Source organism: Urocampus carinirostris, chromosome 12 (assembly GCF_059441175.1).
Source record: "Urocampus carinirostris isolate Australia breed hairy pipefish chromosome 12, RoL_Ucar_1.0, whole genome shotgun sequence".
Lineage (NCBI taxonomy): Eukaryota > Metazoa > Chordata > Actinopteri > Syngnathiformes > Syngnathidae > Urocampus > Urocampus carinirostris.
The window spans coordinates 13,286,682-13,308,311 of NC_142360.1; the positions used below are offsets into that span (position 1 = coordinate 13,286,682).

At 38.7% G+C, this 21,630-nt stretch overlaps 2 protein-coding genes across 6 annotated transcripts in view; one reads left to right on the top strand and one right to left on the bottom strand.

Annotated features, from left to right (window-relative positions):
• Positions 1-9,675, top strand: dnajc19 (DnaJ (Hsp40) homolog, subfamily C, member 19). Its single transcript, XM_088350501.1, has 7 exons — positions 1-197; positions 414-465; positions 542-615; positions 2,763-2,842; positions 5,028-5,098; positions 5,174-5,278; positions 7,656-9,675. The coding sequence occupies exons 1-6, from the start codon at positions 195-197 to the stop codon at positions 5,242-5,244; spliced, it is 351 nt and encodes a 116-aa protein (XP_088206627.1). The 5' UTR covers positions 1-194; the 3' UTR covers positions 5,245-5,278; positions 7,656-9,675.
• fxr1 (FMR1 autosomal homolog 1) overlaps positions 6,429-21,630 on the bottom strand; it is a 21,963-nt gene continuing 6,761 nt past the window's right edge. Inside the window, exons 10-19 of one of the 5 annotated variants that reach the window (XM_088350500.1) lie at positions 20,277-20,386; positions 20,060-20,152; positions 18,211-18,333; positions 17,858-18,095; positions 14,884-14,977; positions 13,700-13,794; positions 13,457-13,645; positions 12,812-12,889; positions 7,933-8,015; positions 6,429-7,841 (exon numbers count right to left, since the gene is read on the bottom strand). In XM_088350500.1, coding sequence (XP_088206626.1) covers positions 7,662-7,841; positions 7,933-8,015; positions 12,812-12,889; positions 13,457-13,645; positions 13,700-13,794; positions 14,884-14,977; positions 17,858-18,095; positions 18,211-18,333; positions 20,060-20,152; positions 20,277-20,386 — 1,283 coding nt within the window. In that variant the 3' untranslated portion in view covers positions 6,429-7,661. The remainder of the gene's footprint in view (positions 7,842-7,932; positions 8,016-12,811; positions 12,890-13,456; positions 13,646-13,699; positions 13,795-14,883; positions 14,978-17,857; positions 18,096-18,210; positions 18,334-20,059; positions 20,153-20,276; positions 20,387-21,630) is intronic. The other 4 variants (XM_088350498.1, XM_088350497.1, XM_088350496.1 and 1 more) reach the window with 4 other exon arrangements.

Genomic DNA, 21,630 nt, shown 5'->3' on the forward strand with positions numbered 1-21,630 from the left:
AATTTCCATCCATAAAAAGAGAAAGTGTTTTTCATCGTTCATGTTATTTAGCCAACGTTTTACGTATTTCAACATACACTATGTTTGCGTCATTTTACGACAATCCTTCGATTTCCGACACAAACAAACAGACGGCAGTAATGAGGTCAAACGTTTTTACCTCTGTCGATTTGTAAAAAACGAAACTTGGATCGATGGCAAGTATCAAATTATGTCTGTTTGTATCAAACTAACTTTTCGACGTTTCAGATTTAAATAAGAGCTGGATAACTTAACATTAGCTTCAGTCGTGTTGTGCCTCATAGAAGCTGTCCGACGTGAAATAGCTTGTCATTGAAAATGCATGTGCTGTAGATACTTCTACACAAATATGCGGTTTTATAGCATGTTGTATTTCTTAATTATCTATGCAGGCCAGTTCCGTGGTGGCTGCGGGGTTGGCTTTGGCTGCAGCCGGCTTTACAGGCAAGTGCTTGACTAACACTTTTCTACTCTGTTTTTCACTTGTGTTACCAATCCTAGTTTGGTTTTCTTCACCCAGGTCGCTACGTCATGCAGGCCATGAAGCAAATTGAGCCACAAGTCAAGCAGGCCCTTCAAAGCTTCCCCAAGAGCGTGAGACTTTTGCACATTTCGTTTTTCTTTCCATCATAACATTTGTGCTGCAAAAGTTATGAGACAGATAAAACCCCATAAAACTGGAGAATCATTCACACCTTACTTTGTAATAACGTTAACACCTTGAAGGTGAGAAAACTTATGCCAGGGATCACCAACAGTGCTCATGGGCACTTGGTAGCTCGCTGTCACCAGGGGTTGGTCATCGTGATTTGTAATTTAATTTCTAACAGGCATGATATTTGAGTGGTTAAGCCTATTTGGACCCTACTTCAAGGCATGAAACCTCTCACCTTTAGGAGAAAATTACAGTTTTCAATTCAAAAAGGGTGACCTACGAGAATTGTATAAATATGAGAAGAAAACGTGTCGAGAGGGGTATTGTGAGATTTTTCAGACTGAATTGGGAGTCTGAGGTTGGGTATTTTAGTTTAAATCAGTGTCATTCGCGCGGTCAGGAGTAATCTATTCATACAAAGTATTCACACTATTTTTATTCACTGTACCAGGGATGAATGTTAGGGAATGGAGGAAACAGAAATTTGTCCTAAAAGATACAAGCCTAAAAAAGCACAACGAGGGAATCAATTTACCGTAAACTCCGGACTATAGAGCTCACCTGATTATAAGCCGCACCCACCACATTTCGGGAGGAAAACAGATTTTGTACATACACAAGCCGCACCTGTATATTAGCCGCATGCGCCCACGTTGAAAAAACGCAATTCAAACACGAAATTAATCCATACCCGATAAAGTCCTAAATACACAGCTGGCAAATTGAATGGAAAATGATACCGGTACTTAACATTTAATGCAGACCTGCAGACTCCAGGTGCCCGTTGAAAGTAATCCAAAGAAAAAAGTGTATAGGGTGGGAAAAATATATATCCACTATTGTCGGCCGCGTCCACAAACACGTCTCACCTTTACTCCACTTCCCATCAGCCCACCTTTGCCCCGCCCCTTCTTTTAATTTGCTTGTACAAAACATATCAGAATAAGTTTCTAAAATAAATACATTACAAAAATATACAGTTGCAAATACATATTATACATGCTTACACATATTTACAAAGAAAGACGGTACACCGAGAGAGTTTTCAAAGCTTTAATAATATTATAACTTTCATCCCAAACTGTGCCTGTGAAGGGTAGCAAAAGGCTACTACCAACTCGCTCTCAACACAGTAAATAGCTCTGTTAAAAAAAAAAATACCACACTTGTAATAATCACGGTAAACCGTCCTTAACTTCCTCCTCATAACCGACGTTTTCAAAGTCGTCGTTCTTCAGTATGGGAAAGAGACTTTGTCATATATACGTCGTCCCACGCTCCCTTATTCAAAAACACGTTAGCATCACGCTCGCAGAGTAAAGATTACGTGCGGTAGCTGTTTCCTTCCATATCGAACTGCTCGATTGCATTTAACTTGAAAGTTGCGTCGTGTGCCTTTATGATTGCAATTTGCATGATGAGGATATGTCTACGCTACTTTAATTTGTGCACAAGCTAAGAAGTTGCAGTCGAAATCTTACCTTTCGTACGTGAGCGCCGCTGGCAGGCGTTGGAAAAATTACATAAATTGGCCGCATCACTGAATAAGCCGCAGGGTTGAAAGTTTGGGGGAAAAGTAGCGGCTTATAGTCCGGAATTTACGGTAGGTGTATCAAGTGAAGTCTGGTTTATTAGTAGTCCTTATTTACCAGGAGTCACAGTGCTGCACAGACCACAGATTATTGCAAACTACAGATGATGTAAAACCTACACAGGGACAAGGAAAAACTCAAAAACTTCAACATGAAGAAAATTGAGAAACCTTGAGAAGGGACCACTCATGTGATACCCCCCCTCTTTCCATGATGACCAGGCTGCAATGACTCATTTTTATGCCTGCTACATCTAATACTAGACCATGGTAATAACAGTGTAAGAACATAGTAATAACACGTTATTTTAGAAACGCATATCAAACTAGTAGCCCTTCCTGCTGATCAGTAACAAGACATAGCTCCCAGCTTCAAAAAGGTTGGTGCCGTTTGGCCTATTTGTATGAAAACACGTTTTTTAGGATTTTGGTGATAGTGATTAAATAGTTCATAATACACAAATGTCTGAGTTTACTTTATATATTGTTTTCTAGGCTTTTGGAGGGGGTTACTACCGAGGTGGCTTTGAGCCAAAAATGACCAAGAGAGAAGCCTCGTTGATTTTAGGTGTCAGGTATGTTGATTTTATTGAATTCCTTCATTATTTCAATTTTTTGGGTTGGAGTAAGATAACAGGAAAAAACAAGGTGTTGAACAGGGGAGATTTTACATTGAGCTTTAGGCGTGTTGAGCAACCAGATCAGGAGTAGGCAAACTACGGCCGACCAAACAAAAATGGTCGAAATATATCAAAAATATAGATACATAACAGTAAATATAGTACTACTAATACTTTATATTTTGGGTGCCAATTGTCCCTTTGTATGTCTGCAACAAAAATACTTCAAAACTCAAAACTAAATATCATATTTCATGCTTAAAAACAGGGTCTAACATATTATTTTGTTTTCAATCTGATTAGAAGAAAATACGATAGAAATACTACTACAGTAATACTATTATACAAAAATGCTATTACAGAAATATCACAACAGAAATACTACAAAATTAAATTTACTGTAATATTTAAAAAAATACTTAATACTACAAAAATACAAGTGTGAAAATACTTAAATGCCTATACAGAAATACTACTAAATACCACTACAGTAAGACGACAATAAAATACTACAGAAATATTACAAGAGAAATACTACAAAACAAAACTACATTAATAATGAGAGCTGCAACAACGAAACAATTAAATCGCTGATTAAAAGTGTTGGCAACGAATAATTTCATCAATTCGTTGTGGCGCGCTTGATGCGTCACTCAGAACGTCACGAAACCAGTGACGTCACACGCAGTGCGAGTCGACGAGCATAACACTCGTTAGTTTCAGCCCTAGTAGTAATATGAAAATACCACAGATATACTACAAAAAATTTCATGTCTCCAAAATAAAAGTACAGTAATACTACAAAAATAGTACAGAAATACTACAAAAATGCCACAAAAAAACACACCAAGGAATACTACAAAGATTCTACTATGAAAATGCTACAAAAATAAAACTGCAGATATAGTACTAAAAAACAAAACCACCATGATACTTCAGCAATAATACAACATTGACTAAAAATATACTAAAAAAACCAACTATAAAAATACACATACAGTAATACTGCAGATATACAGACACTCCCCTACTTACAACCATAAGACAAGAACATTTTTTTCGGGATGTTAAAAAAATATCCGGACATTGCTGTAAGTTAGATTTTGTATTTTGTCCACCTTTTTCGAAGTACAAGACAGTATTGTAGTGGTTCTTTCCGCCGCTAACGCTGCGTGGTGGCGCTGTGAGAGGTCACCCAGCATCCTCCCCAAAGAATAAATCCGCTTCCTCTTCCTAGTTTTTGTAAGCATACTATACTGTATCTCTAGCGTGCTTAGAACTTTGACTTTTTTATTGTTTAATATCCCGTGAGTCCATTTAATATGGCTGGTGTAAAGAAGAGGCGAGTCGTTTCTTTTGAAACAAAAGTGGAATAAGTGCTTGATGCAGTTGAGAAAATGGTCGGACCGCTTTTTCGGCCACTTTTTACCACGGAGGAGGACCTCTTGAAGCGCATCTTCCCAAAGTTAAACTCAACTTCACTTATCTTTATAGAGAATATTATTTTCTGAAATGTTTATTTTTTTTAGTACAAAACAATGCAGGTTACTTATACAAGCCTTAAACATACTTATAAACCTTGAACTTACAAAATATAGCACTGAAGCAACTTAAGAACAATTGTTCATCATTAGGAAAGCGTCTTTACTACAGAAATTCTGGTATAGAAAATGCTACAAAAATACTACTGCAGAAAAGCTACATTGCGGTGATAGGAATCAAATGGACTGAGCCATTTCAAGGCAGGAGTACATCTAATGCTGCGTTGTTCACATTCAATTTTTTTTTCCATAATTTAGCCTATCATGTCCTCTATTAAAAATGTACTTTTTGAGGGTGGTTGAGCCCCCCCACAAAACCAGGCTGGTTACACCCATGTTAAGACAGTTCACTGACACTGAATTCCTTGAAAAATAAATGGGTTATAGAAAGAACAAATTTGAAAATTGCCAATAAGTTATTCCCATTTCACAGCTAAATGTTTAGTTTTAAAAACAAAACGGGTGAAATTTAAAGTACTCTTGGTATTTGTAGCAGTTATGACGTAAAATGTGAGAACTTGTCAGCCCAAAACAAAAAAATGACTAAACCTAAAAATTCTTTTGAGAGTTTAATGACTCACAACTCGCATGTTTTTCAGTCCCACTGCCAGTTGGAATAAGGTCCGAGAATCCCACAGAAAACTGATGATATTGAACCACCCGGACAGGGGTAGGTAGAAAGTTGAACTTGTTGGGAGGCCAATGCACTCAATGCTACGTAAAACCAATATCCTTGTTTTGGCAGGTGGCTCTCCCTACCTAGCGGCAAAGATAAATGAAGCTAAAGACCTAATTGAAGGCCAAGCAAAGAAGTGACCACAGAGCAAGTTTCATTTCTGAATCAGATTGTGTATGTATATTGTAAATAAAACTTAGTGCATCACAAAATTCGTCACACAGTAATCGCTCCCTTCAGTCTTGCCATTTAACAAATTTGTCATGCATCGTGTTCTAATTGGATAAATAGTCCTTTTGTACAATGAATACAGTAGACCCTAAGATATGAACCTTAACTTATGATGTCCATTTGAGAGCGTTCTCCATCCGGGCACCGGTGCTGTGGAATGCTCTTCCCCCTGAGATCCGATCTGCAACCTCAGTGGAAATGTTTAAATCTAAGCTTACTACTCTTCTCGTCGGCTCCAGAACAGGGGAATGTATAATAATAATCTGAAAAATAGTCTAATAACCTGTGAAGCCCTTTGAGACTCTTTGATTTAGGGCTATACAAATAAAATGATTTGACTTGACTTAACTCACTAACTCCACTGGATCAGCTCAAGTTACATCACAAGAAAGGTGTATCAAATTTCGCTTTCTAAACATGTATATTTATGCTATTCCATCATAAACACCTTTATTACACATGATCATTTTTACGGATTTTTTTTTTTTCAATGAGACAGTGTGTGGGCAGCACGGCAGTGCAGTGGTTAGCACATGTGCGGCACAGTTCTGAAGTCATGATCGAACCCTCCTGTTTGGAGTTTGCATGTTCTCCCCGTGCTTGCATGTCAGGTTAATTAGACGGTCCAAATTTTCCCTAGGTGTGCCCTGCGATTGGCTGGCAACCAGTTCAGGGTGTTCCCTGCCCACTGCCCGGAGATAGCTGGGATGGGCTCCAGCACCCCCGCGAGCCTACTCAGGATAAACGGTGAATATAATGGATGGGACAGTGTATAATATTTAGTGCCTCCTAGTGGTACATAAACTTTTAACCAAAAAAAAAAACATTTGAATACTAAAAATATATAGACTATCATACTAATGTTAACACCCCCCCCCCAGAGAAATTTGTATTTTTTCAACGTGGAATCCCATAGAAAGGCGCCATGTTCTTTGGGCATCCTGCTGCCACGCTCTGCCGTGCATCACTGACACTCACTTGACCAGACAACGGTGCCATCCGGTGGTCAACTATTACACATTGGAGCTCCGACACAACCCTGGAGATAAACGGGGGTTCACCGTATTGTACATTTTCCAAGAAAAATGGACAGTTTGGTTTTCGATCGACATAAAGATCAAGTTTATTTAAGAACTACCTGCATACAAAACATATTGCACATCAACCAACCAGAAGGATCATTTAGAAAAGAACAAAATACTGTTGTCACTGCAACAGAAAAATCATGCGCGGTCACAACTCTCAGTAGTCCAAATTTATCCACTCGTGTACATTAAAAGTCAAGAGGGTTTTTGTCTGTACTTGTCTTTTTTTAAATACTGTACATGTTTAAAATAAATAAGCCTTCTTTCGGAAACGATTGTTTCCAGCAGACCCTAAAAACAAAAAGACCATGGCTACATCTCTTTAGCACACAAGGCAGTTTCCAACTACAAGTATCAAGATTGAAAAAAAAAATGTTTCAGTGCAAAGGAAAATGACTTTTTCCCAGGTACGCTGCAACATTTCCTTATGAGCAAAGTGGTTGCATATTGAAAAAGAGAAAGCAGCTACGCCAAACTCAAAACATCAAAAGTCATACCTGACTCCAAGAAAGATATGCATCTGAATGACTTCCCATGGTCTTTAGCGGTTGCTTTCGTCAGTTGACCACGGCGCAAAAGCGTAGAACGAGTTCGCTCGTCCGGTCCGACTGTTGCAAACACTCGTCAAGATTTTAGGTTCTGTGCACTTCAGGCAACACGTTCAGACTTTAGTCAAGGCACGACTGCTGATCACGTTATTGTCAAGTACGCAGGGCTTACAAAGAATGGGCCTGCACTGTGGTATTGCTCGTGCGTTACTAGAAGAGGTACAAACGAATTGGGGTTGCGCAAAAATCTCCAGAAAATGTTTGGGGGCGCCGTCTGACCGAGGCAGACATTTACAAAAACCCTGCTGAGATGTAACCCCCACCCCCCCAACAAAATAGCTGCATTAATACCACAGTATGGGGAGGAGTGCAGTCCCTGACTACTTTTTCCAAATACTGCTTTTACAGCCATTGTTCCAACTGAAAGTTAACGTTTACATAAAATGTGTGTGTTTGTGTGTGATTCTTTGGCCAGCTTTACAGGAAGAACTACTGTTTAACGCCAAACAAAAAAACAGGCTAACGGCATGGATAGAACAAGAGTGTAAAGGTGTGGCAGTACAGACCACTCAAATGTGCAGTTTCAAATTTCATTAAAAAAAAAAAAAAAAAGTTCTTGCTGTAATAAAAACAGATTCACACCAAAGCGTGAGATTTCAAACAAGCTGAAACAACCGTGTTTTTCAGGTCCGACTACGAGAGGCCATTGACGACAGGATTGGGGCTGGTTTCCCCTATGTCTGGTGCTTTTGTGGCCCCGTCGTCAGAGGGGCCAGGCTCTTGTGTGGCACTGGCGCTCCGAACATCCTCAGCGCCGTTGGCGCTCGCGGGGGCAGCCTCGGGACTGCGCTCGGTTCTGGCTTTACCCTGTCCCTGAAAAGATGCACCAATGAAAATAAAAATTTAGTATTTCCATAGTAAGCAGTTTGTTCCTGGATATAGAGAACACATTGTAAAAACAAACCTCGTCCTTGGTAGTGTCGGTGTCTTTGGCGGCTAACTGTCGGCTCTGAGAGTCGGCCCTGGAAATGAAGTCGGCCACGGTAACTGCAAGACAAGCAATGCAATGGTTTGTCACTGTCCAATCATGGAGACATTAACTTAGTCCATGTAAAATGACAACTAGGACAGTCATTTGACGTTTGGGAATTAGTTAATAAGTATAAAAATTGCTGATGCACACATTTTAGCAGAACACTGCAGCAGATATGTTTTTTGCAGGAGTCTTCTAGCTGCATCAGAAAATGGCTTTTATGGCTCGCTTGTCTTTAGCATTACATTAGCAGCTTATGCTAGTTTCACAAACAGTAATCACTAATGCTGGAATTGTTATCTTTGCAAAAAAAGCATGCTTCTTCTGAATATTGTTTCTTCTAGAAATCAGACTAATGGTATCCATCGGCAGCAGAGTTAGTACAGTATATTTGATCATTTGAAGCTGTTTAAGAATGCACAGAAAAAAATGAGGCGTTCCAATGTCTTGGGCACATTTGAAGTCCCGCATCCCCCTAACTATCAAAGGTATTAAGATAAATTTCTAAAGTTTCTTGTAGGGGCAAGTGCTGTTTTTTCAGTTTATTTTCAGACCCATTAATGGCGTTCACTCAAGCAGAAAAAGGAGTTTTGTGTCCTTGAATTGGAAAAACGTCATCGTGGACTGTTGTACAATGTGCATTTTGCAGAAAGTTCAGTAAGTGCCCCTATTCCAATAGATGTGGATGAGGCACAAATAACAAGCTGTTACAACAATTGACAGTGCAACATGGGACCAATTTCACTACCGGCTTGATATGTGTCATGTGACCAGTGGTGCTCACATTGAACATATTAGAATATTCCATATACAAATTTAGATGACAAGCTTTCTGAATTTACCACATGTGTTTTTATATCCTTAATAGTTTCAAAGATATTTAATGTCAAAAGGTGTCAACGACTTTTGGGACACCCCAAAAGTGGAGCCCTGTATATCAGGTACAAATGTCAAAACATCTGCTTTTGTTTTTTTTTTAACCTACAAAACTGGAATGAAGTCAAAAAAATATTCCAATGGCAGAGAATTTGTGCTCTTTTTAAATATTACTCCCATGTCGTTAAGTAAAAGTCATCCATATCAGTAGAGGGCACGGATTACATTTTATAATTACTGTTTTTTTTTTTTTTTAATTATCTGCTCACGTAGTAGTACATTTTTGATTAAGTGCTTTGTTTGAGATTTTATTTTTTGCACTACAAAGTAAATTCCTCATGCTGAGGTTTTGAGTTTTTTCTTGCCCACGGTAGGTTTCAGATTAGGGGATGTCTGAGCAATCCTTCAGGGATTTTTGTGATTAAGGGCAATACAAATAAATATAGTTAGACTTAAAACTCTTGTCCATCATTTTGACTTATTGTGTTAATCATATCATGTTACTTGAAAATATAAAAAGGTTAAATCTTGGTTAAAAAATTACCAGTGGAACAAGATGTTAAGTTTTAAATACTTTTTCTAGAAAAACAATAATTACAGCTTATAATATAGAAAAACTCAATTTACAGAAACATTATGAACCAAAAGTAATAACCTGTATTACCTCTTGAGCCACAGTGACCTCAAATGATCAGACAAATTATCCTTTAGGTAATAGATGGACCTTTTCAGTGTGCCTTGAGATTTCTTATATGAAAAAAAAAGTGTGCTTTGGCTCCAAAAAGGTTGGAAAACACCGTTAGACCGTGTGAATTTTGGTTTGAAAATGCACTATTTAAATTGGACATTGTCCAGAAAGTAGACGCATTTCATAAAATGACAGGGTTTTTTTTTTCCTTTAAATATGAAAGGACATTAGTCAGAAATGTGCTGATTTAGTCGCAAAGTTTTCTTTTGTGATAAGAATTGAGATCATAATTTTGTGAAATTATATTTTGGCCGGGCAGCGCAGTGGTTAGCTCATGTGCGGCACAGTTCATGTCTTGGGAATCTCCTGCGTGGGTTCAAATCCAGCTCCAGACTTCCTGTGCGGAGTTTGTATGCTCTCCCGTGCTTGCGTGGGTTTCCTCCGGGCACTCCGGTTTCCTCCCACATTCCAAAAACATGCATTTCAGGTGAATTGGCCGGTCCCAAATTGTCCCTAAGTGTGAATGAGCGAGTCTGTCCCTGTGTGCCCTGCGATTGGCTGGCAACCAGTTCAGGGTGTCCCCTGCCCACTGCCCGATGATTGCTAGGATGGGATCCAGCGACCCTACCGAGTATAAGCGGTGTAGCTCATGAGATGAGATGATGATGATGAGATATTTTGGCCATATTTCCCAAGACTAGGGGAGGACTTGTGATCAAGCCACAACATTATTGTACTTGGGCAATTATTGCCTTATGGGTGATGGTCCTGTTTAAACAGAATTTGAATTTTGTGATTTTAACTGGCCTTGAGCAGATTTAAACAAAATCTTCATTTGACACAAATAACTTGGTTTTGAGGATTCTTTTTTTCATGCAGCCTAAAAGCAAGAACAATCACATGCTCATGAAACACACCACTCAAATTTGTAAATTGGTAGCAAACCAACCGCTGCTACATTAATTAGTAAATGGTTTGAAAAATTACAATGTACAAGTAAAAACCCAGCACTATCCAATCTCTTTGCAATGGCAAAGTAACATTATCATTTCAGTTCAAACGTGGTATTATTGTCAGGCATGAAAACTGAATCAGTGGTTAAAAATAAATGTTCCATTACACTGTACAACCCAACAAAATATGTATATCTTGATTGAATTTGTCCTCAAGTCGCTTGCATGAAAGCAGGTTAAACTTGGCTTGGCTGTTACTACGGTGATATAGGCTTGACAGCCAGCCTGCTCCAGACCAGCCCAAAAATGAGGCTAAGATTATCTCTAGAGATATATCCATCACTTATACTGTCTTGTGCATGAAAAATTAATCAATTTTTGCCCATCCTGCATTAACATTTTACATGTGGGACATTCTGTATTACCATTTCATTAAACTTTGTTGACTGTATACTTGCAGTCGTTTTATAGCCATGTCTTTTATTGCTATACCAATTAAGAATGCTTGTTCAATAGCCATGAGCACTTTGATGAAAATGTACTGCAAAATTCGGACTAAAAGCCGCAACTTTTATCCCCAAGCCTTCAACCTTGAAGCTTATGCAATTATGCGGCTAATTTATGCATTTTTTTAACGGCCACCAGGGGCGCCCACGCATCAAGCGTAGAGGTGTGACACCTGAAATAAATGTGTTGAAGAAAAGGCAAGTTTATTGTGACTTCGTGCTTTGAGCATGAATAAAAGAAGCATAAATAAACCCTCATCATAGAAGAGGTGTCGATTGAAAGGGGAGGGCTAACTACCATATTGGAAATAATTTTACGAGTGTGTTCATTTGTTAACGGAAATAACGTAGCGAAACAAACCGATTACAAGAAGCAATGTCCAACAAAGAAGAAATATTTAAGGCGGATTTCTATTTATCTGTTCACATTATCATGCATTTTGGAGTAAATATTTTACATGTATGGATTCAATGGATTGTCTACAATGTAAAGAAGCCATTTTGACGGGTGTAATGGTGAGTTTACGCGGGCTTTCTATTTTTCGGGCATTCCGTTTCAGACTGATCGTGATGTTTCTCTGATGAGTGTATTTTGAAATCAGTGACTGGTGACATCCTACAGACATGTATTTGTTTATCAAAAGTCCGGCGTACCACCGGTGGGCCCTTGAAACATTGAGGTACCATAAATTATCAAAACTCTGTGTGCCACCTTTCTTTGTAATCATGTCATGTTTCAATGTGGGCACATGCGGCTTAGTCAGGTACGGCCAAATGTTTTTTCCTTTAAAAATGTACTGGGTGCGGCTCATAGTCTGTATCTCACGGTATATTACAGTAATCCCTCAGTTATCGCGGTTAATGGAGACCAAAACAACCCGCGAAAAGTGAAAATCGGCAAAGTAGCGACGCCCCTTCAAAAATGCTTAAATTTTTTTTTATTCATTTTTTTAAATTTTATTATTTTATTTTTTTTAGACCTGCGAAGCTCTGAACCCGCGAACGTGGAACCGCGAAGTATCAAGGTTCCACTGTATAGCAGTTTTTAAAAATTGAGGCAAAACATTTTTTTTGACATGGGTAATATAGTTTAAAAGTCCCATTCATATGCACCCCCAATCAAAGATGAGTCTGTTCTTTTGAGAATAAAAAAAACTAGAACCAAAATAAAAATTGGCAAACACTCAACCAATAGATCAAAATGTGACAGCCAGACCAGTTCATGCTGCACTTACACAGTTAGCCTGGATTTCTTGATTTCACTTTTGTTGAATACCCCCCTACGGAAACTGCTCAACACAATCTGGTTGCTATTGTAACGTTGACACGAAGAGCTACATGCCAAGATACTTAAAACACAAACTTAACAAAAAAAAAAAAATAATTTAAGTGTAGCATCCTATTTTTCTTTTTAGCGATCTAATCTATGCATCATGGTGTATGCACTGTGGTTGACCATTATCCACCCTGATTGGCCAGAAACACAGTAATAGGGTTTGATTCATCCGTTACTGCAATTTCCACGGGTGGAGATCTTCACTTTTAACGGAACAGTTGCACAAATGCAGCTCCTCAATCGCCCAGTTTATTTTCTCTAAAATCTCACGATCCCCTCAAAATATTTTACCCTTGGATCTGCACATTTCACATAGGCCACCCCTTTTTGACTCCAAAACGGTGATTTTCTCCAAAGGTGAAAGACTTTCATGCCTGTATTTTACAAAAAGCGTGCAACACAACCACAACTGGTAAGTAAAGGTTGAGCAAAGGCAACAGTCCACCGTTACCTGGCTGCCTCTCTTCAGGCAGACGATTACGACGTCGTCGACTACGGTTACGACGCTGCGGTTGAGCTTCCAAGTCATCTACAGATGGCGACATTGTTTTGATGGAAAACATTTGTTGTGCTCCATACCAGTGGTTCTCAACAGATCTGACCCACCATTCCAACCGGATGACAAGCTGTGACCCAAATTAAGAAATTCCACTTCTCAAATTCCTCAAATGAAAGGATTTAGCAGTTAAAAGCAAAAATGGGATATTTTTTTTACCTTTTTGTGCAAAAAAATAGAAGCAAGCAAAAATCACAATAGAATAAATGGAGTCACTATTGAATATAATTGGAATGGTGGCGATTGAACAGGAAGAGATTGAGCAGGCCATATTCGCCATCTACTGCGTGATAGACCCTCCAATTATTTCTTGCTCTTAGCATTATTTATCCAGGCCAGATGCTCACAGCTCACTAAAAACAGGTTTACAACCCATTTTCGGGTCCTGACCCACCAGTTGAGAAACACTGTTTTATACGGGTTCATTTTCAATAGTGCCGTTGGCTAGGCACTTACGTTCTTCCCCCCTCCCCAAATTTGTCATATGGGGTTGCCCTCCCCTTTCATACCTCTCATTCCATAGTAGGAGGACTTCCTTACCGATTCCATTTTCGCTCATTGAAGCATTGTCCGATTCGCTCATGCCGTCAATCAAGGTGGTGTCCTCGTCAGTCCTGCGTCGTCGAGATCTTTTCTGGCGAGTGGAAATCAAGTTGGACTCACTGGCATCTGTGTCGGCAGTCTGGTCGGTCTCTGTGTTGGTTTCCCGGTTATCATCTCGAGGACCTGCTGCAAAGTCCCGATTGTAAACTTGATTTTTGCAACACAACAGCAGAAATTTACCTGAGCTGTTGTTGTATCCTCCTCTTCCTCGACCTCTTCCTCGGCCGGGTCCGGGCCTTCTGCGACTATCCCTCTGAGGACGTGGACCCCTTTCCCTGAAAGTTGGTCAGCCAACATATGTTTCGTTCAAATCTTACATTTAATAATCAGGGATGAAAATGTGTCAGGGCTTAAAAAGGTGAGAAGGGTGAGGGGGAAATATAGTATTTGTGCATAACACGCACACAATTTTCTACTAAAAAAAACAGTATCAAATTTTGATTCACTTTTTTCTCAGCTCAAACCAAGCATTGAAAGTGACAAACATTGTTGAATGCATAAGGCAATGAATCAAATCATTTATGGACAACTATGAGCACAATACCAACCAAAAATTTACAATGTATTTATTTCATGACCTTCAAAGTCCGATTAATCATAAGATACACGAAAGAGATGTTTCCCTAATCGTGCTAATTCTTTTATATCTTTCAGGACCATTCGCTTTTTGTCTCTGGTACACTGAATAAAAAGTGTGATAATGAGGTCAAATCTAATACAAACTAATAACAGAGAAAGGACGATTTGTTTTTTAGTCCCCAAACTTTAACTCGGTTGTAGGAAAAGTATTGGAAAATAATGACGTATTGCACAGATGTTCAATTTGACACTTGTGAGCCACATCCAGCCCCCTAGGTTTTCTGAGATGATTTTGATTTATGATTCATACACCAGGATTCGTTGTGTATTTGTTTTCATTGTACGTTACTAATCGTTGCTTTTATTTCATTATAGTTTAGTAAATGATAGAAAATTGCAATTGTATTCTCTTCAAAATGATTGTAGCCCACTTTAGCGAAATACAAAACGCCACGGATGGCCCCTGAATATCTGCTTCCTTTATTTAATGTTTATGTAATCTTAACTCTTATATAGAAGAAATTCGCCTTTTGTGCCTGTTGAAAGTCGAAGATGACTACCAGAGCTATAAGAAAATAATGCTTTATAAAGCTGATCATATTAGAATATATTGGTTAGCTTTTCAGTGGTTTCTATAAAGGGTCACTCAACTGTGTGATTTTCAGATTTATTTAAAATACGGTCAGCACTCAGCTTGTAGCTTAACTCTTTATTTGGTTCTAACATCCATTTGAGTGTAACAATTACAGGGAGAATACTTTTTAAAAAGCCAAAGCATTACTCACCTCATTTGCTCCTCCCCAGCTTGAGACCAATCGCTTACTTCATCTCGACGCTCAGAGTCAGTCTCAGACGCATTGGAGTGCTCAGAGTTGGTGCCTGGCGCAAGCATATCTTTAAGTTAATTTAGTAGGTAGGGAATCGTGTGCAAATCCCATTTTTACAACTGCTATTTCAACCAATCGTTAATGTCAGAACAAAGATGCATGGTGACAAACTACTACCCAGCATTTCTCAAATATGAGGAACATTAAACCATATCACCAAGCTAACCAAACTAAGTAATCAAAACACAGAACATTGCACATATTTTGGGGTGGACCTGCGATCCCCAAAATTGAAATACCAGAAACCATAAGTCCTCAAACTAATTTGAATTTACACAGGGAAACTCGTGAAAGCATTTCGTGCATGAATTCTTAAGGCGTCTGACAATTTTAAGAAAAAAGACAAAAGAAAATGTTTAGTTTTAAAAATGCTACATACAAACAAAACAGCAGTTGATTTAGAGATCAGGGGCCACAGAAAAGAAAAAAAATCAGTCCGTCCACAGTATCAGATGTTAATGTTGCTCACACATGTCACAATGTTCCCGCTTAAATACCCTCCCAAAGGGGGAGCTGGTAGAAGAATACACAGGTAGCGCCTTGCAAGCTAGCCGTTTGTTGCTCAACACTCACTGGCCCAGTGCTTGCTTGTTAAACATGCGCTAGCACTCGTTTCATGACTCAATTAGAAGCAAGATCTTTAACCCGAACCCAAACCGACCCGGGCTTCAGGTCTGATTGGGCCTGAAATGTCAATCATTTGTTTGGCATGGGCGCTTTTTTTTTTTAAAAATACACCGCTGCTTTCTTGTTGCTATTATCAAATCCACGCAGGAGATTAAACCTCATCATATACCCTACACTTGGAAAATTAGTACGATCCGTGCCGTACATACCGGCAACTAGCAGCAGCGAGCGAGTTTTTAGCGCAGCGGGGCGCACAATAGATGGTATACACCACAGGTGTCAAACAGGCGGCCCGCGGGCCAAATCAGGCCCGCTAAGGGATTGAATCCGGCCCGCGAGACAACACTCAGAGAAGCGCAAGAGAAAAACGAGTCAAAGCCAGGTGCCTCTGACAAAGACACTGTACTTGTATTTCTCTCTCTCTCTCTCTGTCTTTCTGTCTCTCTGTCTCTGTGTCTGTCTCTCTGTCTCTGTCTCTCTGTCTGTGTCTGTCTCTCTGTCTCTTTCACTCTCTGTGTCTTTCAACCTCTTTTGCTCTAACTACTTGTATTTCTCTCGCTCTCTCTCTTTTCCACCCGTCTTCTCCTACTCTATCTTTAAACCTCTTTTGCTCCAACTTCCTTTTTTCCTTTTCTCTCTTCAAACCCTTCGCGCTTTCTTTTCTCTTTTCCCTCCTGCTGTCTTTCTATTTCTCTTTGGCTTTCTTCCTCTCCCTTTCTTTTCCCCCTCTCTCACGAGTTTTCATCTTTTGTTTCTCACGCTCTCTCCCTTTCTCTCTTTTTCTTTCTTTATCCCGCCCTCTCTCCATTTCCCTCCCTCTTTCTCTTATTTCTTTATCTCTCTTTTTCTTTCTCTTATCTACTAGTCCGGCCCCCGACAGAATGTTTGTTCTACCGTGTGGCCCCCGAGTTAAAATGAGTTTGACACCCCTGGTATACACTAAGATATTGCTTTTTAATTTACCCTTGTGGTATTATGGAATATATATTACACATCACATTTTACACAAATGTAGAAGTATGTAGAAATGTGGTAACAAAGTGATTTTCAATTTTTTTTTTTAACTTTCTACCACTTAAAATGTTCTGTGGCATCAGAACAATTTTGGCTTTTATTCTGTGTCCCAGCGTTATTTCGTTGTTAAAAATACATTGATCATGTTCATAAAAATATGTACATTATTTTAACCTTTAGAAATCTTACGATTTTTCTGCCCAAAATCCGACAGGATGAAGTTATACTAAACAATTGCAGGCCATGAAATTTTCATTAGAAAAGTGTTTGGAAACTTATACATCCCGAGTGTTTTTCGGGCTTGTCCTGCTAAATCCTATTAATTGGCCTGACGGCGGCTCGACAACAATATTAAATTTTGTGTTTGCTTCAGGCATGACCCGACAAGTTATTTAGTCAGGTCGGCTTTCAATACTTGCAGGCCTGCTCGGGTCGGGCTGGATTTTTTAAGGCCCGATCTTGCCTATAGACAAAAAATATTTTCCTTCAGCGTATTTTTAGCCAGCAATACGGTTTTGAATGGTGGAATAAGTTAGTCACATTCCCTGTCAGCAAAGTTCGCTGTGGACGTCGCAGCTGTTTCTCATCAGACTCGAAGTAGCCAAAATACCTCCAAACAAGTCTGACTTTTTAGCATGCTTTGATTGGATGTTAGGTGTTATCCTTCGTCACTTAATCGCGCTTTTTATCCGTGTTGTGGTATTACTTTCACCTTTCTTTGTGCAAGCCGCTCTACCAATATTCCTGCAAAATACTTGTCTGGTCCTCACCAACTTCTTTGTCTCCTGAATGTTGGTCTGGTACTGATTTTTTAATTTCACTAGCGCCCTCATTTTCAAACTTTTGTGGTGTAATTACAGTTCAAATTATCGACTTTTACTGAACGTTATCATTTCTGTTGGGGAAAAAGATTTCCTAACAAAAATTAAAGTTTTATCGCCCAGCCCTACCATGAACACATCTCACAGAACAGAAATAAAAGGAAATGCATTTTATAAAAAAAATTATGAAAAAAAAAATTAATTGGGATTTTCCAATTGGGAGTGTATTTTCTACTTGATGTTATAGACTAGTAAACCATCAGAAAATCCCTTCCATACATAAGTCTACAAACCATCCTAGAATACATTGAAAATGAAACACTCACGAACACGTTTAATACTGACAAGAAAACTCAGGAATGCAGAAGCCCACCGTGTCATTTCAGAAAAAAAAAAATAAGAGTGCCTACCATATCCAGTGCTGTAGCCGTGGCCTCTACGCCCACGACCTCGACTATTGTAGGAACGCCCGACATGGGAAGAGGAAGCGTTGGCACTGCCATCCGTGTTGTATCCTCCTCCTCCTCCTCCTCCTCCTCCTCGCTCGCTTCGCTCCCCTCTCTCCCTGTCTCCAGGTCGGTGGCCTTGTGTGAGCTGACGCAACTGTTCGTCAATCTGCATTCGCTCCAGGCGAAGTTGTTCAACCTCCTAGTTAAATACACAATGAACCAAAAATAAAATAAGGAAAAGATCGAAGAAAATTACTAGAATATGACTATTTTGCGATAAGTAACGCTTGCACATTTACACCCATCATACACACATATACACATTCCGTGTGCCTTGGGCCACTTAATCCTGCTAGGCTGCAGCCCGGTGCGTTATTCCCAAGCTTTCTCAGCTCTTCCTCTAACCGCTTGCTCTGCACAAGAAGCTCAGTCATTTCCTACAAAGTGAAAAACCAACACAGCACAAAACATGCACATAGCACAGAACACACACACACACACACACACACAATGCAAAAGCTATGCAAAGGAAAAAGAAAATGTAGAAAACAGATAAAGACAATACAAGAAAGAAGTGGGGATGAACCCCACAAAAATTACCCGGGTAATTTTCAGCAAAAGATAGTAAAGAAAAGTGTGTTTTAGGTTTTGGTCTAAACCATGTTTGAGAAGCTAACAGATGTTCGTGTTACTTCAAGGGTCACTTAAAATCATCAAGGCTGCCTTTGCTACTCAACCCATAATCTTTTTTTTTTGTGACAAACTGAATTTTGAACATATTGAAATGTGGTCAAGACAAGAAAAAAACATGGGCAAAATATAGCAAAAAGAAGCAAACTTGAACATATTACAAGCAAAAATTCAGTCAAATCACGAAAATGCTTAGTCCATATTAATATTGCACTAGTACGAGTTAAATGAAGTCTAAAAATGATTTTTAGGCCTTTGTGGTTCGTTTTCTTCGTGTCCTTTTTAGTTTTCAAGAGCCTATAACTTCATTTGGGTTTTCACCAAGCACTTTCACTTTGGTGCATCATAAATATCAAATTTGGGCTATACAATTTTTCTTTATTTCTTGACTTCAATTCAACATTGCACAATGTGAGATGTTCCAGTTGTCACGTTGACTGTTTGTTACAAGTTTTAGGTGCAATATCTGAGTCATGTAGTTTTTTTTTTTTTTTTTTACATCAGGTGCTCTTGACTTTATCCTAAAACAGTTAAGCAGAAGAAGTATCTTATTGCAGAAAAGTTCTTAACTTAATTTTGTTTTTTTTAAAGGTTAACCACTAGGGTCACAGGGGCACTATTTCTTGTGGTGTGTCTTGGGCAAGTACAGCCCATTTACTTATTTACACTTAACTGCATTTCCATAACTTTGCGCAATGGAAGACTTTTCAGTCGTCACTTTGACCGTACGAGTTTTAAGTAAAGTTTCACCTTGTTCAAGTTCAATTTCCCAGCTATGTATCATTATTCCAGATGTAAATACATTATACTAGAAGTGAACCACTAATGAAACTATACCAACTGGAGTACAACCATAATCCCGTTGCAGAAATACAATAAAAAAGGTGATTCTAATATTATTCTCAGCTCGTACAAAATAAAGGCACCTGGTAACCAGAATGAATAACTCACAAACACAGCACATAAAACCAATGCAAATATTCATAAGTTGCTTTAAAATTTGAATTTACATTGGTATCCAGGGCTTAAAAAGGCGAGAATCCAGTATCCATAATGCTTTTTAAAGGCAACTTATTGTTACAAAAAAAATCAAGAAGGATAAGCTAAAAAATAGCAGAAAATCCTTTTTTGCCAATTACATATTCCTTCTTCATAAAAATAAACCAACAATTGTAAAATACCACCTCTTGAAATGTAGCATATTAACACAGCCATCTTGATTTTGAAAGATAACAGCTTATCAGTCCAAGAATTACCACCTACTTTACGTTTATCGGATACACAGTCGTTGTATAAATAGGATTTAATTTTGACAAAAAAGCTTGGTCTGATCAGTGTTCATTTTTATAGAATTAAGCAAATACTATTGGTTTTTAAAAATGCACATTGTGGATACGTGCTTTTGAAATTCACAAGAATTACTACATGATTAGCGCTGATGGGAAACTCAAGAAAAATACAGCACGCTCTTACATTGAGGTAAGAGATGTGGTACTCCAGCAAGACCTGGACATTTCCAATACTCTCCTTAGTACCAACAAAAGTGAAGGGGACCATTCCCTGTGTCAACAGAACCAAACAAAAACAATGAAGGTTAGTATTTGGCAGTTGATACTGACTTGGATGGCAATAAATTGTCAATTGCTTTGGAAGGAGGGCAAAAACAAAAATCGTGATAAATGCAGCTTACTTCTTGTCGAGGTTGCTTGTTGTCATTATCACCTTCTATCCTGACCCTCACCACTCCAGACTTGTCAACAATCTCCTGAATTACCTTTCCATTCTTACCAATTACTTTACCTATAAACAAAAAGAACATACACCAATTGCAGTGTCACAGAATCATCCCCCAAATATCTTGATATGGATTTGAAAGGAAAAAAGAAAGTACAATCGCAATGTTATTTGTGGAAGGCAGGTACATATTTACATTTCAGTGTTTGTATTTTCAATCAAAGAGAGAATTGAAAAGTAAACACTTGGGAGCTTCCCACGGATTGTGAGAACATGTAGATGTTCAAGATGGCATTGTGCTGTGATTCACATGTTATTGCACTTTGGACCCAACCAGATACTATACACAAGGTATGCTATATACATTATTTGGACGTATACACATCTATTATAATTCCTAATCTTTAAATTATCATGAACCTGATGTATTTAAATGCATCTCGGGATTTTGGTATTTTTCTCTTTAGTGCAGTGGAGTGGATTGTAGGCAAAGTAAACATTTTTGTTGAGTGCCGTTAAGGCCTAAATATAATAATGATAATAGTTTCAACTGCAAACCACTGACTGCAGCACCCATGACGCTGATACTGCACACAGTGTTGCATTTTGTGTGCAACAATTCTTTTGCATTGCAGGATTGTCACGCTTTCTACCTTGACAATATTAAGTGTCTTGAACTTGCATTATTGCTTCTTGGCACTGCCAAAGCACTTGTGGGCATGTTTACCTTGCGCTGCCTCCTAGGTAAACATCTGAATAATTGTCGCGACAAATGTAAACAATAAAAAGTTGTTGCAACATGATGTGTAAGAAGACGCAAGTGAACCAAAAATGAAAATTATCATTTGGTCTCCATCACACAAAGTGGCTAGATTCAGACACTCCCGGACTCCGTACCAACTTTGCTGGCATCAGTAGCCTCGTCAACGCATTCAATTTATTTTTCACTGACAAACGTTATTGACCACATAGTTAAAATGACTATGCACTAGACCACAATCACCACACAGCAACTCCGTGCATACTTAGAGCTTCTCATTTTAGCTGTAATGTACAAGTCAAAAGACGAGTCTACAAAGAGCCTATGGAACAAGGAACTGTGTCGTCCAATGTTAGCTGCAACGATGTCGGTCTTCAAGTTTAAGTGAATAACTTAAAATCTACATATGCATAGATAGGTCTGATGGCATCAAACATTTTGAGTTGTTGGAAGTATAACAAATATTTATAAATGACTGGACTTATCACACTTCAAGTTCACATCCAAATAATGTACTGGCATGCTCTTTTGAGTTTTTTAGGGAAAATGC